At 43.5% G+C, this 18,426-nt stretch overlaps 1 protein-coding gene across 1 annotated transcript in view; it reads right to left on the bottom strand.

Annotated features, from left to right (window-relative positions):
• TES (testin LIM domain protein) overlaps window positions 1-9,262 on the bottom strand; it is a 45,517-nt gene extending 36,255 nt beyond the window's left edge. Inside the window, exon 1 of the mRNA XM_038387304.2 lies at window positions 7,030-9,262. Within this exon, the coding sequence (XP_038243232.1) occupies window positions 7,030-7,056 (27 nt within the window). The 5' untranslated portion in view covers window positions 7,057-9,262. The remainder of the gene's footprint in view (window positions 1-7,029) is intronic.
• Window positions 9,263-18,426: the final 9,164 nt, after the last annotated feature.

Genomic DNA, 18,426 nt, shown 5'->3' with positions numbered 1-18,426 from the left:
CTATGTAGACTTTTTTTAAAGCAAGTACTGTACCACAGAAGTTGTACAGAATAATAGAACTCATTGACAGCTTTTCCTTTCCTCTGGAAAGCTATGCTTACAGCATTATCACATTGTTTGCAATGCAGGATGGACTATGACCTAATGACTCATTTTACAAAGGTCACCAATGTGACAGACAGGGGCAAAGCCAATTCAGATTTAGGCTATGGCTACACTATGAGGTTTTTAGCAACATGGCTGTGCTGCTACAGCCGTGCAACTAAAAGGTGTGCAGTGTAGCTGTCTGTCAGCAAGAGAGAGCTCTCCTGCTGACAAAAAAAGCTTCCTCCCCTCCAAGCACCAGTGGCTTTGTCAAAAGTGCTGTTCAAACCAGTGCTTTTCGTTGGTAAATCTTTTGCCATTCGGGGGGGTATTTAACACTGCTGAACACCACAAGTTTTGCAGACAAAGTGCCAGTGTAGACAAAGCCTTAGAACAAAGGTCTTAACAGGGAATTTAATGAAATGTAACTGTTCAGTTTTCTTATGTTCCCATAGTGAAGTTAATGAAAGTTATAAGACAAGACTAAAACTACTATTTCTATCAAATACAATATATGCCTATAATGCTCTCAAATATTTAGCGTACTGTACTTTAGGTTACATCTATTGTATAATCTTCATCCCCTCCTTAGATACAAGGCATTTTTGTTATCCCTAGTTTATTAAAGATTTTTTTTTAACTCTTTAAAGTAATTTTGTTGGGAATAGATTGGAAAGATGAATTTTTTATATATTTAGAAACAGTGAAATTAAAATAAGAAATTAAAAAGAGAACCAAGTTTACTTATTCCAACTACTGTTGTACTGTTATATTATTGTCAGTACTGCAATTTCAGGGCAGTTTTGGGGGACACTCAATCTCATAAGTACACAGGTTGCTAGCTCAGGAACTCCTCTAAGATGGACAGCAGTTTCCCTCCCCCAACACAGTGCAGGGAGGAGGAGTTAATGAAGGCAACAGTCCAGCTGGAGAAGACAAGGGACTGGCGGGGGGGGAGGGGGGAGGAGAGCAGAGACCTGCATTTTTGTATGTTCAGATTCAGCCTGTGATTTACAGGTTGAAAATTCAAAAAAAAAAAATAAAAAAACCAAAACAAAACCAACACAAGCACACCACACAATGGGAGTATTTCAGAAACTAGGATACAGATTAACCCCCCCCCCCCATGTTTGTTCTGTTTTAAAATTATTTCATGATTTTTAGGCAAACCTCATGAATTCTGGGATGCTCATCAGTCTTTGAGCTCATGTGTTGGTAGTATCATAGAATCTCACACACAAAGATTGAGTTAGTGATAGCCAAATGAGTTAAGGACAGCCAAAGAATTTTACAGTGCAAGGGGGAGGTGAAATGAGTACTACAGAGCAGGCAGATTCACTATTAAGTTAAGATGAAATAGCCAGCGCCTGATCCTGAATTGCTTGTGCCCTTAGTTTCCCCACTGTCTCCACTGCAGCTCTCCTCAAAGAGGATTTTAAAATAACTGAACTACAGAACTGTTTTAAAAAAAGAAGGGCGTAGATCAAGAGCACAGCTTCCTGCTACTTTGTATCCTCCATCTCAGAGCTCTTGGTCTGGAGGGGAACTAGAGTCTCTGGGTTTGTGTACATTAGGCTATGTCTATACTGCACAGTTAACCCAAGTAATCACACCTGAATCTGGGCCTAGCTTGGATGTGATCTTCCCCCACTTCAAAGATCTACCCACATTACTACTTCCTCACCATTTGTGCACTTGCCTGAGTGTGTCTGGGGCACATCCCATGGCTCTTTGTTCTGAGATGCACTAAGAACTTTCCCAGTCAATTGTGAGAACACTTGTCTATCCTGGGGGTGGGGGAGATGGGAAGGGAGGAACTGTGGGAAGTGCATAGGGCTCAGTGATTTTTTTTTTTGGGCCGGTATATCATCTGCAAAGTGAGCAGGTACCAGCCCAACTTAAAGTGGAGCCTGGGCTCTCACCCATGGCCCCCACTCAGCCAACTAGCTTAGACTTAAAGCACCTCCAAACCTGGATAAATGGTACAGGGGATAAGGCTTACCCAGATTTTGTCCAGCATAGACATTTGTAAAAAAAAACAAAAAAACAAAAAAAACGCAGCAGCGGTGCCAGTGTACCTATTTTTAAAATGAATCCAGTTACATCAAAGCATATCCCTAAAATAGTGTATTTGAACCAGATTAAAAAAATAAAATAAAACCCACACTTGAACCAATTTGGCAATTCAGTAAGCATTTGCTTTGATATTATTTTTAGCCTAAATTAAAGGCAATGAAAGATTTCTTAAAAATGGCCATACTGAGTCAGACCAATGGTCTATCTAGCCCAGTATCTTGTCTGATGACAGTGGCCAATGCCAGGTGCTTCACAGGGAACGAACAGAACAGATAATCATCAAGTGATCCATCCCATTACCCATTCCCAGCTTCCAGGAGCAAACAGAGGCTAGGGACACTTCAGAGCATAGTTTTGCATCCCTGTCCATCCTGGCTGTCAATGGCTATGTGCGTGGGAGTAGGGAGGAAGAATTATAAGCTCTAATTTTGTTCATTAGAGCTTCAGGAGTCCTAGAAGTATCATATTAGAAGCTTCATCACTTGATGCATTTAGTAGCAACGTAAACAAGATACTCAATGTATTATAGAAAAACCAATGGAATGTCTCTTTTCCATTTCTAGTTTCTATCAACACCATCTTTTGGAGTTTTCATGCCACACTCTGCTAAGTGTATGCTCAGTCCATTGTCCCTTGTTCCTTTTTAGAATCTAAAGTCTTTCAGGACAATGAACTACTGTTGTGCACCAACCACATCGTAGATTTAGGGCATCAGATACAACCACAATGACATCCATTTCTTACTTCCGACTAAACATCAGGCCAAGTTTCTCTTCTCCCCCCTCCTCCCGCCAAAAATGAATAGGTTCTTCAGTCTGGACATAGTGATTATTCAGTTACCTTTCAGAGTGGTAGCCGTGTTAGTCTGTATCTGCAGAAACAACGAGGAGTCCTTGTGCCACCTTAAAGACTAACAAATTTATTTGGGCATAAGCTTTCATGGGCTAGAACGCACTTCATCAGATGCATGGAGTGTAAACTCTGGGGTGGCAAACCTGACTGGCATTGTTGAGGTTATTTTTGATTGTTAGAGAGACAGTTGGAGAAAAGTTCCAAGAAAATAAAGTGAAAAGGGGCTTGGAAAGAAATGGGAGAAAAGACAACGGGGCTCAATAAAGAGTAGAGAGGGCATTAGGAAGAAAGGAGACAGCAGGGATTCATTTGTTGTGTAATGTGGAAATTCAGGGCTGTGGCCTTTTGTAAATTCATGGCAATATAAAACCATTTTAATCAAAACATTTCACTCCCCCACCACCCCCCATTAGGGAAAGAAAAGCAGTTGTACAACTAAGGCTGGTGATTTACTACTAAACACAGGATCACACAGTGAAGCTTTCAGTTCATCAGCAACAGGATCTGTCAGGGGCCTGTCATAAATATAAAGGGAAGGGTAAACACCTTTAAAATCCCTCCTGGCCAGAGGAAAAACCCTTGCACCTGTAAAGGGTTAAGAAGCTAGGCTAACCTCACTAGCACCTGACCACAATGACCAATGAGGAGACAAGATACTTTCAAAGCTGGAGGGGGGAGAAACAAAGGGTCTGTGTCTGTCTGGGTGAGGCTTTTGCCAGGGACAGAACAGGAATGGGAGTCTTAGAATTTAGTAAGTAATCTAGCTAGATATGCGTTAGATTAGGATTTCTTTAAAATGGCTGAGAAAATAAGATCTGCTGAATAGAATGGATATTCCTGTCTGTGTGTCTTTTTGTAACTTAAGGTTTTGCCTAGAGAGATTCTCTGTGTTTTAAATCTAATTACCCTGTAAGGTATTTACCATCCTGATTTTACAGAGCGGATTCTTTTTACTGTTTCTTCTATTAAAATTCTTCTGGTAAGAAATTGAATGCTTTTTTCATTGTTCTTAAGATCCAAGGGTTTGGGTCTGTGGTCATCTATGCATATTGGTGAGGATTTTTATCAAACCTTCCCCAGGAAAGGGGTGCAAGGTTTTGGTGAGGATTTTGGGGGGGGGGGGGGAGGGAAGACATTTCCAAACAACGCTTTCTCAAAAATAAACCCGGTTAGATGTTTGGTGGTGGCAGTAGAAGTCCAAGTACAAAAGGTAAAATAGTTTGTACCTTGGGGAAGTTTTAACCTACACTGGTAAAAGTAAGCTTAGGAGGTTTTCATGCAGGTCCCCACATCTGTACCCTAGAGTTCAGAGTGGGGAAGGAACCTTGACAGGGCCACTTTCTTTCATTTTGAGAAATGTAAATGTATTATTCTTTTGTTTAAAAAAATTGAGGAGAGGTGATAAAAAGAATGATGAAGAGTTTATTAATGTATACATTTGGGAGGGCCGGGAGGAGTCCCCCATATCCCTGACTTCATCAGGTTAATTTATGAAAATTAATTGCTCTTTTTATTGTGTCCACTTTGAAGTCTATAGGTCTCTCACCAAAGACTTTTCTGCTGATATCAAAGACTAGTTTTGGAGTCAGAGAGAAGTGAAAGTTGGGTAAAAACAAGACAGAACAAACAGAAAAGCCCTGCGTGTAATAATATCTTTCACTATTTCCATTTGCTATTTTATGATTTAAAGCAGGTGTTCACCCATGACAATTTTGCTCAAGCCAAGACCAAACTATTAAGCAAACGTAGAACCTGATACCATCTGTTTTCACAACTAATATGTGAAACTATGAAAACAGGTGTGTAATTTTAGATTTACTCTTTCCCCCAGCTCTTCATCTTATACAAAGAGGGAGTAATATTTCAGAAAGAGTGGGGAACCTGAGGCTGTCAAACATCTAAATATTGTACAGGGGCTTAGAGTACATTTCATAACTGCATTCAAAAAGTTTTTTTTTTTAAACTAATTAAGGTTCCAAACATACAAGAGACTGTGCAGGCATGTCTCTGCCCTTCTGTACAGCCACATGAAAATCAATGGATCTGTGTGTAGCTGCACCCACCCACAGTCAACTGCAGGATCAGGGCCTAAGTAACGTTTTATGCAGATTCTATAAAATCAATCAGGCTTTTCATACAGATTACATTCCCCACACACTAACTCAGTGAAAGGTTGAGAAGAGTTAGGCAAGTTGGTTATACTTGAGTAGGAGTCACAAATAAGTTGTTAACCCACAGTCCCATGACACCCTTGTCATTTTGGTAAGTTTCTGGCTAATAAACCAACATTTCTTAAGTCTCTTATAAACATCATTTCCACTTTTTTTTAAAAACAAAGGAACATTTTGGATATCTGCACGTTTGGATAAAAGAGCAATAAAATCATTTATAAACCTCTGTATCTAGCCAAATACATGGAAAAATGTAAAAGTTCACGCTTGAACACAACCTTTGTTCCTCAAGACAAGTTTTGACATAACTATTTAAGATGCTTCCAGGTTTATGTTTATCACACATGCAAGGTTTCTTCTGCATTTGTGATATTTGTTACTAGACATGGGGTTCTCAAACTTCATTGTACCGCAACCCCCTTTTGACTACAACAAACTACTACATGACCCCAGGACGAGGGGCCAAAGTCTGAGCTGCACCACCGTGAGCTGGCGGGGCCAAAGCCGAAGTGCAAAGGCTTCAGCCCGAGGCAGGTGGCCTGTAACCTGAGCCCCATTATCCAGGGTTCAAGCCCTCAGGCTTCAGCTTTAACCCCAAGCAGTGGAGTTCGGGCTTTAGTTGTGGGCCCCAGAAAGTCTAAGCCAGCCCTGGCGAATTCATTAAAATGGGGTCCCAACCCACAGTTTGAGAACTACTACACTAGATAAATGAAATAGCAAGGTTCCTTTTTAAATATGAAATCAGTTTTAAGTTGAGACCACACTAGAAAAAAATCAATGATGATTTCTCAAATCTATTTAAGATGACATGTTACAGAATTCCACATATGATATTCCATCTGCCTTTCCAAAATTCATTATTGAAGAAATTTGCATTAAACTAAAACTTTGACTCTCCATCAGCTTCTCTTACTTGTCTCCAAATCAAATAATTGTGATGTCCCAAAGAAAAGTTTGCTGTCAGGTAGCAAAGAGCCCATTTTCCACATCAATAAAGCAAGGTCATCAATGGGCAAGACATACAGAAAAAGAAATCCATAACTGACTCAAGATGGAATATTCTCCCCAAAATGAGTCAACTGGTCTTTTGAAGAAAAGGAGTACTTGTGGTACCTTAGAGACTAATTTATTAGAGCATAAGCTTTCGTGAGCTACAGCTCACTTCATCGGATGCATTTCTCCTTTTCTTTTTGCGAATACAGACTAACACGGCTGCTACTCTGAAAATTGGTCGTTTGAGTATCCCTACACTATACTTACTGAATTAGCTAAAGATTCAATTGAAGGTGCCCTTTATACAGGGTATATACATGAACACAGGTTAGCATAAAGAAAAGGAGTACTTGTGGCACCTTAGAGACTAACAAATTTATTTGAGCATAAGCTTTCGTGAGCTACAGCTCACTTCATCGGATGCCTTCACTTCGTATTCTAATGGGACCCAACTCGGAGCCCCAATTAACTGGCCCAACTCTCGCTCCCTCCAGAAGACAGCAGCAGCTCGAGGGGGAAAGTCAACACAATACAAGCAGATCCTGCACAACATAAAATTTGGGGGGGGGGGGGTGTTTGTGTGTGTGGGGGGGGTTTCCCACTCCGCCCCTCCCGCATTAGCTCTGACTGAACCAGGAGGTGCATACTCCGTGTAGTGAGTTTATCTATCCCCTCCCAATCAGACACTGGAGACAGGACAGCGGCGGCAATGGATCTGGAGGAAGGAGGGAGAGGAGAGCAGCCAGGGCTCCTGCTATATAGGAAAAGAACAACGAGGAGCAGCAGCAGCGGCGGCGGGGAGCTGGGGCGTTGTTCGCCCCAGGAGCGGGGTGACTCAGCGGCCCGCCCTTACCTTTTTCACTTTGCTCTCCAAGTCCATTGTCTCTCTCCGCTAGGAGCAAGGCTGGGTCCGCGCAGGGAGACGCTCCCCAGAGGCCCGCGGATGCGGTGCGGTGCGGTGCGGTGCGGGCTGCGCTGGCCTCCCGCCGGCGTGCACCCAGCCAGCGTCGCTCTTGCACTCAAACTTCCGCTGCCCCGCGGCCGGGGCCGCCGTGGAAGGCGTGGACAGGCAACAAAGGCGGCCCCCCAGCCAATCCCGGTGTAGCGGCTCCCTGGTCTGCGAGCCAATCAGAGTCTCACACCCGCTAGCTTGCCGGCTGAGCGGCCCCAGGCCGGGGCTCGCAAAAGGCCCGACTCGGGGAGGGGGCGGGACTGCCGACCTCCCCGGTTCAGCGCTGTGCAGCCGCCGCACCAGCGGCCCGTGGCAGCCCCTCTGCGTGCTCGGAGCCAGGCGTCGGTCTGGGTGGAGCTGCGAAGTTGGAGGGGGGCAGAGGGGTCTGTGAGTTTGGCTTTTGAATCATTCACAGCCTGAGTCAGCTGATAAGGTCAGGGAGAAGGTATTTGCTGGCACAACTCTCCAGCTTTGGGCAGATCCGCCTGGAAGTTTGGTTCCTCCCCAAGAAGGGGAAATGGCCTGAAATCGAGTGATGTATTGGCAGGCGACAGGATCACGGCCTGCCTCCCTAAAGCTGTCCTCACACGTTGGATAACTTCCCAGCCAGAAACTAGTCTCTGGCTTTTTTTTTTTTTTTTTTTTTCCTGGGGTTTGACTTGATAAATGTATTCCCTCTGCCTTCAGCTCTACTACTGCCTGTGGGTAGTCGAAGCTTTAAGGAATTTCACCGATAAATCACTGAGGTCACAAAGCAGCTCATCTGAATGTCAAGATGACACAAGCTCTGTTTAAAGAAAATGTCAGAGGGTTAGATTTTGGCTCTGTCTGTGCTACAGTTTGCACCATCTGGCTAATTGTAGGCTGCTTGGCTGGGGCATCACTTTTTTCCTCTTTTCTGATTTGTTTATTGTATTTGTTCTAATTTGTATTCTCATAGTGCCTAGAGGCGATTAGAAAACTGGGGAGTTAGGCACTGGGGGATTTAGAGTCAGATTTTTCAAGGTATGTAGGTATATAAAACTCCATTGGCATTTGGCACCCACCCATCCAGGCACTTCTAAAAATTCCATTAACAATGGGATTTACAAAAGGGTGGACTCCACAAAGGGATTTAGGCATTGCAACACTCTCCTAATTTGTAGGCACCTACAAAATCACAAGAACAGCCCTGTGATCCACAAAGCAGAGTTAGACACCTAGACTCTCTATAGAATGGGGAGAGAGAGGTGCCTTAAAATGTGATCTACAAAAGAGAGCATGCCTAAACTGACTAATGGGAGATGCTGATGTGTTAAGCCCTGCCCCTTTTTCAGAAATAGGCGCCTAAATCGTGGCTGCAGGGAGATGCCTAGCTCTGCTAGTGATCCACATCTGGGACCTGTCTCCGTGCTTAGGTGCCTATATAGTTTCTTGGGAAAGAGTTATGGGCCTGTCTTGACCCACACAAAGATGGAGGTGGTACCCCCCCTTATAACTTTTATCCCAGTGGCTAAACATTAATCTGGGAACCTAGGGTTCAATTCCCGCAACCCTGGCAGAGGAGAAAGGATTTGAACAGGGGTGTCCTACCTCTCAGGAGGCTGCTCTAACCATTGAGCTGCGGGATAGGCTGATAGGGCTCCCTCCGTCTCTCCTGGTGAAGAGAGAAATAAAGAGTGATTGGCACAGGGGTGACTCAACACATGGTCTCCTAATACCTGGGGCCACTGAGTTATTCCCACTCTTTCTCTCTGTGGTCCATTGACCATTTAAGGATTTATATACAGTGGAACAGCTTCAACTGGATCTACTGAGAGAGCCCTACATCAGATTATCCCAGAGCTCAGTTGTTAGAGCACCCTCCTGAGAGTGGAAAGAAGCACTCTGTATCCATTCACTGAGGTGATATATTGTTGAGTGGGAGTGTTTTTCATGAAAGATTAGATCCTGGTTCCTGTGAAGCCAGCCATCTCTGCAACAGACTGAAGTTTGGGGGAAATCCTACTTTATTAGATCGGAAAGGTAACTGTTAATAAGTGTAGGCCCTAATTCACACTTTGACCTTTTTTTGTATTGTAACCATTTGTTTCCATCACTGTTGCTTGTTTCTACTGGAGTCTCTATTCTTTCTTAAATAAACCTTCTTTTGTTTCATTACAAGTGTTGTGTGTGATACAGGAATGGTGATTTAAGGTAAAACTGGGATACACTGCTCCTTTGGTGGAAGAGGATCTGGGATTTCTGTGAGTAGCTATTGTCAGGAGCTGGATATCACAGGGAAATACTTCAGTGGATACAGCAGGGAGGCGGGGGCGGAGAGGAACGAGCAGCAGGTGAGGCCTCAGGGTGAAGAGGCCGAGTGGGTGGAGCGGGGCCCCTTCTTCCCTTCTGAGTGTGGGCCCTGTGCCATGGTGCCATTGGCACCCTTGTAAACCTAGTTCTATGTACCCTGAGAATCATCACAGTCTCCCACATCCCAGGTGACTAGTCTAACCACTGGGCTAAAAATTATAGGGTGGGTTCCATCTGCTTTGGGTGGTTTTTAAATGGAGCCTGATGCCAGTAGGTGCCCTCTGAACATGCCTGCCAGATGAAGCCCCATGGGAAAATTAGGTGGTCAAATGCCTATATTCCCTGGTTCATGAATCTCTTTGGGTCTTAGGCAGAAGATAGGAGTCTGGATGCCTCGAGTGAGGTAGCAATGTGCATGCCCAGGGGCAGAAACTTAAGTGCCGAGAGAATTTTTACTTTGAAAAACTTAGGCACTAAGTGGGAGTTTTGTGGGTCGTAGTGGGGGACCTAGGTGCCTACATAGCTTTGTGGATTCCACCCTAGCTGCCTAAATCCCAGATTTAGGCACCTAGAAAATCAGCCAGATTCACAAAGACCGAATCTGGCACCTGGGCAGTAGTTTACACAATCCTATGGGAGACTATGGGGGATTCCAGCAAGAGAGATGTGTCCTAAATTACACATCTCTCAAGGAGTTCAGTGCCTAAGTCTGGGCTGCAGGGAGACGAAGCCTTCTTCTTTGGAAAAAAGAAAAGGAGGACTTGTGGCACTTTAGAGACTAACAAATTTATCTAAGCATAAGCTTTCGTGAGCTACAGCTTACTTCATCGGATGCATTCAAGTAGACTGAATACGGCTGCTACTCTGAAACCCTTCTTCTTTGGGTTGTCAGCTGTTAGCCCTCTCCTGGAGGTAGGTACTTAATTAATGAAAGAAGAAAAAGCAAGAATGAAAATGCCTCTGTAGCCTGGTGGTTTGCACACTCGAGAGGTGGGAGAGCCAGGGTCAAGTCCCCCAGCTACAATGACTTTTTAAAGTTTCAACAGGAGAGATTGAGGGAGCCCTCCCCATCAGAATAACCCAATAGCAAGGGCACTCACCTGAAAGGTGACAGATCCCTGTTCAACTCCTTTTCCCACTCAAGCAGAGAGGGGATTTGAACTGGGGGTTTCCCACATCCTGGGTGGGTTCCCTAATCACTGGGCTACAAGTTTTGACGAAAGTTCTTTTCCTCCAGCTGTTTTGTGTAAGCTCTGAGCACACTTATTGGATTGGGCCCCGCAGGCACGTTAGGCTGAGGAACACTTATCTGTCCCCAGTTTGTGCATCACTCAAAGGAAGGGCTGATGGGAGGGAGAAAAGGGAGACAATTGTATTGGGGTTCTGAGCTCAGCCCTCCCCACCCCCAAAAAAATCTGTAATGGGGTGAAATGGGAGTTGGTGGGGCCCCAGCAAATACGATGTACTGGGCCCCAAATGTCTCTCAATGGGTCTCACTCTAGGGCTTAGGTGTCTAGATGTCCAGCGTGGGGCTGCAGTATACATGTGCACAGTGAGAAAAACAGGCTTCTAGGGAACTTTTACTGCAAAAATGTAGGTGCTGAGCAAGTTTAGGAGCCAAAAGGCCTTAGGGGCTGCTAAGTGGGGGTTTTGTGTATCTCAGTGGGGCCTGATTCTGGGATTTAGGTGCCCAAAGTGGCAGTTAGGCACCTAAGACCTTTTGTGAATCTAGCCCTGAGAATCTTTCCATTGAATGAAATGGGTTTTGGATAAGGCTCTTGGCATGGAAACAGTTATTCTGTTTATTTAGATCTGAAGCAATACATTCCACCTTTCCTGACTATTTGAAATAAAACATTTATGTGCCATAGTTACGCTCTGAACTCTTGAAATTTGTAAAGAAAGTGCATGGAAAGTAGGGAAAGGTGTGTCAATTGTTCCTATTTACAAAAAGGGCGAAGGGAATCTGAGTTTTTTTAAAAAAGAAAAGGAGTACTTGTGGCACCTTACAGACTAACTAATTTATTTGAACATAAGCTTTCGTGAGCTACAACTCACTTCATCGGATGCATTCGATGAAGTGAGCTGTAGCTTACGAAAGCTTATGCTCAAATAAATTTGTTAGTCTCTAAGGTGCCACAAGTACTCCTTTTCTTTTTGCAAATACAGACTAACACGGCTGCTACTCTGAAACCTGAGGTTTTTTTTAAATGTTACTACTGCCATTGTTTGCTGAGACATTATTACAGGGAAAGGAAAATTAATATAGGATCCTTTGGTTCTTGGCCACATCACAGCAGCTGTTGAAAGTTCAGTCCTGCCCATTGAAGTAATGACAAAATTCCAATTGACTTCTATTCTGGAACTCTAGTAGCAGGCAGCTGCTCCTAATAAGGGATCTATAGAGTAGATGCAACGGTGGCTCTTTAGGTCACGTCATGATGAGAAATGAAAGAAAAGACAATGTGGAAGGCACCAGCTGGCAGTTGTGATGCTGACATAACCAGCATTTGCATCATGTTCCACAGCGATGAGGATGGTGCGTTTTTTTTTTTAAGAGGGCATGAGGGCTAGATACCAAAGTAATGAGTGCATTATAAGTAACAATCCAGATGCATTAGGTAGATTAGACAGATGCCTTGATAAATCCAACCCTAAATCTGATGTAGGATGATGTCATAATGGTTATTCATAATGTTTAAAATTCACTTCTGGTGAAGCTGATATTCAATAAACAGTTCTTTTATTTAAACATTTAAAGTGGCTATGTCACTTTAACTTGCAGCTGAATTCTTCTGGTTGTGCTGTTTACTCAAACCTTCATATGTTACAGAAAATGACAGTGTTGTGCTTTTAAAATTTTTTTTCTTAAGTATAATCTGAAGTGTAGCATATTTTACCTCAACATGGATTAATACATTAATTTAGTTTTCAGAAAACAATTCAGCCCTAAAAAGGGATGACATTTGTCTTGTTATATTTAAACAGATACAAATACTGGTGTAATGGCTTGAGGAGAGATCAATTACTGGGAAAATGGAGCTGCTTCTTTAGTCCACTTATTAGTGCTCTATCTTTTATTCCTAATAGCAAAATCAGTAGTTATGTACATTCTGAAGTGCACTGCTCCTACCTGAACACGATTTAATATGTTAAAACAATCTATAGTTTAAACAAATAAAGTTAGCCAAAAAATGTCAGAAAAGTACCAAATAAGGCCAGAGATACTCCTTGGCTCTGTGAAAAGCTGATTACACAATAATAGTTTCCATAATATTTCATTTGGTTTTTGACAGTGATAGAAGTGTCATTTGCTTCACATGAAGATGTGAGAAAATAACCAAGAGACAGCTAGGTTAATTTTACCTGTGCTTTTTGTTGTGTTGTTGCTCTCCTTGTTTCCATGTATTTACTATATATACATACTTCTATCTTGTCTTTATTCAGAACACTTATCTAGTTTTCTGCATCTTCTACCCTAAGAAGCACAAAGACAAGGAAATAAAAAGAAACCGGCTTTCAGAAATGCACTGACTTTTAATCAAGTCAGTAACGTAGAATTTTCCTTGTTATAATCCGGACCAAAGGTCACTGAAAGAATATCCAGTAGCAAAAAACACTAATATGAAATCATGAGATCTTACATTTGGACTCCCTCCCTTGCAAGGTGACTCCAGCACTCATCATAGCTCCCTTATTTTTTCACTAGTAGTAATTTAGAGATTAACTGCATTTTTTTTCATAAGGGAATAATGTAACAACCCTCTAGTCAGAAAAATAGTTATTTTTATGGCATAAAGTATTATTTAATAACCTCTATCTGGATTGCCAGAAAGGCTCAAACACTATTTAAGAAGCGTCGTCACATCACATGAGATCATGCTTTATGGCTACAAATGCTAAAACAAACAGTAATCGACTTACATATTCTGTCATTCGGTATTACAGGCTATTGTGAGCTTTGCCAGCCACACCCAAGCAGACCCAGCCAGCTAGGTCTTAGGAAACAGTCTCTATGCATCAACCCTCCTAAATACTGATTCCTTTTTTAGCCCTAGGAAAAACTCCAGGCTTGGCTGCACAATTAGAGCATTTTCTTGAAGTGGATTAATAATGCTGTCAGGGTCATGCATCGCCAAGCTAGTACTTGAAATACTGAATAGCTCAAAGTCTCCCCCTCTATTTATTTCATGCCCAGAAAAACTAACTAGACTGGAAAAAGAGATTCCCAACTGAGAAGTGGCCCCCTGCACTACTCAATAAATCAGAGAGAAGTTGTAAAATCCTGATAGAACAGTACTAGAAGAAGCTTTGATCAGAATGATAAGTAGTTCCCTCCCTACATCTGCAAATGAACTGGAAGTAGTTATCTAGGGTAAATGCTAAAATGTTTCCCTCCTTTCATATCCTTTAACCTGTTATTCCAGTACTTTAAGGGTTACTGTCACACTCAAAGGTTTCAGAGTAGCAGCCGTGTTAGTCTGTATTCGCAAAAAGAAAAGGAGTACTTGTGGCACCTTAGAGACTAACAAATTTATTTGAGCATAAGCTTTCGTGAGCTACAGCTCACTTTGAGCTTATGCTCAAATAAATTTGTTAGTCTCTAAGGTGCCACAAGTACTCCTTTTCTTGTCACACTCAAATCTTTCTTCAGACTCTCATGACAGAATAGTAAGGCATAGTTAACCTAATGTAGCTATAGGTATCCTCTTTAAGTACCAATTTAGGCCCCAGTCCTGCAGATTGCTCTGTGTGGACAGAATCGTGTACCAGCAGAACCCTTTCCTGTGGGCATTGGGACCCATCCATGGAAAACTTTTTCCATATTTGGGACTCAATTAAAATTTAAAACTGGAATTACAGCAGTAATTGCTGTAGGTAGCAATAGTTGCTTTTTAGCTTCTTATGTGTAATTCACCACATCCCTCATATGCTGAAGTGTTTCTAAAGGCAACTTGGACAGCCCCTTGTTCTTAAGCCTTTTGCTGGAGAGACCTCTAGGTCTATTATGAATTTAAAAAAAAGACTCAGTATTAGGGTTGCCAGGCGTCCAGTTTTCGACCAGAGTGCCTGGTCGAAAAGGGACCCTGGTGACTCTGGACGGCACTGGTGACCGGGCCATTAAAAGTCCGGTCAGCAGTGCAGCGAGGGCCCGGAATTAAGGCAGGCTCCCTGCCTGCCCTAGTTCGGCATGGCTCCCGGTAGCGGCCGCCAGGTCCTTGTGGCCCCTAAGTACATGGGAGACCAGGGAGGCTCCGCGCATTACCCCTACCCCAAGTCCTGGCTCTGCAGCTCCCATTGGCCAGGAATCGCAACTAATGGGAGCTGCGGGGGGTGGTGTCTGTGGGCACAAGTTCATGCACGGAGCCTCCTTAGCCACCCATACGCCTAGGGCCGCAAGGACTTAGCATCCTTTTCCTGGGAGCCACGATAAGCGCCGCTGGGACCACTCTCCCTTCCCCCCCCCGACACGCCAACCCCTGCCCCGGACCTGAGCCCCTCCTGCACTCCAATCCCTTGCACCAGTCTGGAGTCCTCTCCTGCATCCAAACTCCCTCCCAGAGCCCACCCCCCCATACCTCAATCCCCTTCGCCAGCCTCCTTTACCCCAAACCCCTCATCCCTGGCCCCACCCCAGAGCCCACACCCCCAGCTAGAGCGTCATCCCCTCCCAACCCAGTGAAAGTGAGTGAGGGTGCCGAAGAGCGAGTGATGGAGGGAGAGGGGCTCAGAGAAGGGGCAGGGCAGGGGTATTTGGTTTTGTGCGATTAGAAAGTTGGCACCCCTACTCAGTATCTTTCTTCTAACACAGAAACCTCTCACAAGCAGCCATGAGCCTAACCACACCATCATGTTTTACACTCACTTCTTGTGCCTTGTCTTTATTTAGGCCTTGATCCTGCAAAGACTTACCTATGTGCTTCACTTTACACTCTAAATTAGTCCCAGTGCTTTCAAAGGGAATATTGACAGGCATTAAGTTAAGCACAAGGGGTAGGATCCATGAAAGGACTTAAGCATTTGCAATGCTGAGGATCAAAACACCTAACTTTTAAATGCCTAGAAAAGCACAGGAACATCACTGCAGTACACAAAACCAGTTGAGATACCGAGTCTCCCTATACAATGAATGAATACATCCGATGAAGTGAGCTGTAGCTCACGAAAGCTTATGCTCAAATACATTTGTTAGTCTCTAAGGTGCCACAAGTTCTCCTTTTCTTTTTGCGAATACAGACTAACACGGCTGCTACTCTGAAACCTATACAATGATTAGGAGTACTTGTGGCACCTTAGAGACTAACAAATTTATTAGAGCATAAGCTTTCGTGAGCTACAGCTCACTGCTCTAATAAATTTGTTAGTCTCTAAGGTGCCACAAGTACTCCTTTTCTTTTTGCGAATACAGACTAACACGGCTGCTACTCTGAAACCTATACAATGAATGTGATCCACAAAAGTCAGCACGCTAGGCAGGGAGCCACTTAAGCTACCAATGGGAAATGCCAACAAGAGGGGTGTTTGCTAAGCCCTGGCTCAGAGAGAGGCACCTAAATTTGGGTTGCAGGGAGGTACCTATGTCGTCTTAGCGATCCAGGAACCTGCTGCCTGGAGGTACCTACACCCCTTCTTGAGGCAATGAGTTAGGTGTCTGCTTTGCTTCACACATAAAACAGCTGGAGGAAAAGGAAAAACGAAGTGCCCCCAAATAAGAAAATCCCATAGCTCAGTGGTTAGAGCAGCTTCCTAAGAGGTGGGAAGCTCCTATTCAAATCGTTTCTCCCCCTCTGGCAGAGAGGAGTGAATTGAACCCGGGTGTCCCACATCCCCAGCAAGTGTTCTAATCACTAGGCTAAAAGTTATATGGCGAGCAACTCCTCCTCCTCCAGCCAGACTTTATGTGGGACCTGGCTGGGTAGGTGTGCTTAGAGGCTATCTACTGGATCTGTCCCCACATATGAGCTAGGCAGTCAAATGCCCATCTTCCCTTGGTTTGTGATTTGCTCTGGGGTTTAATTGGGAGATAAGCATCTGGATGCCTAGAAGGAGGAAGCAGTGCACATGTTCAGAGGCAGATACTTAAGTGTGGAGGGAACCTTTACCCTGAAAACTTAGGCACCAAGTGAGTTTAGGCACCTATGGGGTATGGCAGGAGTTTTGTGGATAACAGTGGAGCCAAAACTGGGATTTAGGTGCCTAAATCTGGGGCATAGGTGCCTATGTACCTCTCTTAATACTGACTGAAAAGGATTTGTAATACGTTAGTAAGATAAGACAATAAAAAAGTCAAAATAAGGGTTTTTCACAACCTTTGCTCATACTTTGCTTTATATTTGCCACATATCTTCTCTGTCCTCCTTGTCCATGTGCTGCTCTATTAACTGCATCTAAATTCCCTTGTCTCTCTCTCTCTAAAGGAATCACTAAGATCTGAAAAAAGAAAAGGAGTACTTGTGGCACCTTAGAGACTAACAAATTTATTTGAGCATAAGCTTTCGTGAGCTACAGCTTACTTCATCGGATGCATTCGATGAAGTGAGCTGTAGCTTACGAAAGCTTATGCTCAAATAAATTTGTTAGTCTCTAAGGTGTCACAAGTACTCCTTTTCTTTTTGCGAATACAGACTAACACGGCTGCTACTCTGAAACTAAGATCTGAGCTCACCTATCCCATCCACCTTTTGATTGCTTCATAACCAACATATTTTAAATACAATTTTGTAGCATCAGTTCTTTATCACCAAGCCAGCTGATCAAGACACAAAAAGCAATGACAGGTTTCAGAGTAGCAGCCGTGTTAGTCTGTATTCGCAAAAAGAAAAGGAGTACTTGTGGTACCTTAGAGACTAACAAATTTATTTGAGCATAAGCTTTCGTGAGCTTATGCTCAAATACATTTGTTAGTCTCTAAGGTGCCACAAGTACTCCTTTTCTTTTTGTGAAAAAGCAATGAGGAAAGGAAATATTTAGTTGAAGCAGTGTTCCCAACCTCATTGTTTCTTTTCTCCTCCCCTTCCCCTTCATCATATAAATAAAAATGGCAGTTAAAGTTGCTGAACACTTTTCATTGTAAGACCCCTGTTTTCAAGTTGCTTTTACCTTTGCCATACGGAATCCCTTTGGGATGAAATTTTCCATGCCGGGTATCCGCCTCATGCTATTTTTTTATTTGTTATTTTCAGCCAAAAAATTTCAGCTGTTTTCGGAATGAGAATAAGGGAAAATACTTTGTTTTGCCCATGAGCTCATGCTCAGAGGACACTTGTTACAGCTGAATTCTCGCAAGCTTCTGTCCTGAGCAGGCTCCAGCCCAGGGGATTAGCTGGACTTTCCCCTGCAATTGCTGTTACCAGCAGCTGTGGCTGGAACTGAGAACTGGAAGACTGTATCTCCCATGAACAATGCCCCCCTCCTGGCAACCAAGCAGCATGCAAGGAGGAGAAGGCAGACACATCTTGACTGGAATGCAGAGGTCAAAAAGCCATGCCTGGAGAGCTGGTGATGGTTGTGGATGGTGGTGGTGGTAAAGACTGAGATGGAGGATTGGGATGAAGGAATGAGGTGAGCTGAGGAAACAAGGACTGGTGAGGAGCGCTCTAAACTCTGCTGATGAACTCTGCTAATGGAATTTCAGGTCTTTTCTTTTCTTTCCATCCTTTCAGTCTGCTTTTTTAAAGACCTAGGAAATTACATACAAACTACTGCATTAAAAGGACATTCAGGTTGCAAAGCCAAGCACTCAAAAGTTAGGAAATGCCAAAAGTAAGGCTGCTGATGTGATTTAATTTGCCCCCTTTGTGCATAAGTTTTATTGTAAAGTGATTACATGATCATATACTATTCTTTCCACAGGGTCATGGCCTCATTCAGTATACAGAATGAATGGTACCTAGATAATGAATCAGGGTTGTGTGTTGGATCTCCGGAATTAGGCAGTGGATTGCAGGGAGGAAAAAAGGATGGTCTTGTGGCTTAGGCAGATGAATGCCACTCTGGTGAACTGTATTCTATCTTTGCCTCTGC

The sequence above is a fragment of the Dermochelys coriacea genome, chromosome 1 (genome assembly GCF_009764565.3).
Source record: "Dermochelys coriacea isolate rDerCor1 chromosome 1, rDerCor1.pri.v4, whole genome shotgun sequence".
Taxonomy (NCBI): domain Eukaryota; kingdom Metazoa; phylum Chordata; order Testudines; family Dermochelyidae; genus Dermochelys; species Dermochelys coriacea.
Note: the sequence above shows the minus strand (reverse complement) of the source record. Positions and strands in the feature narration are given on the sequence as shown.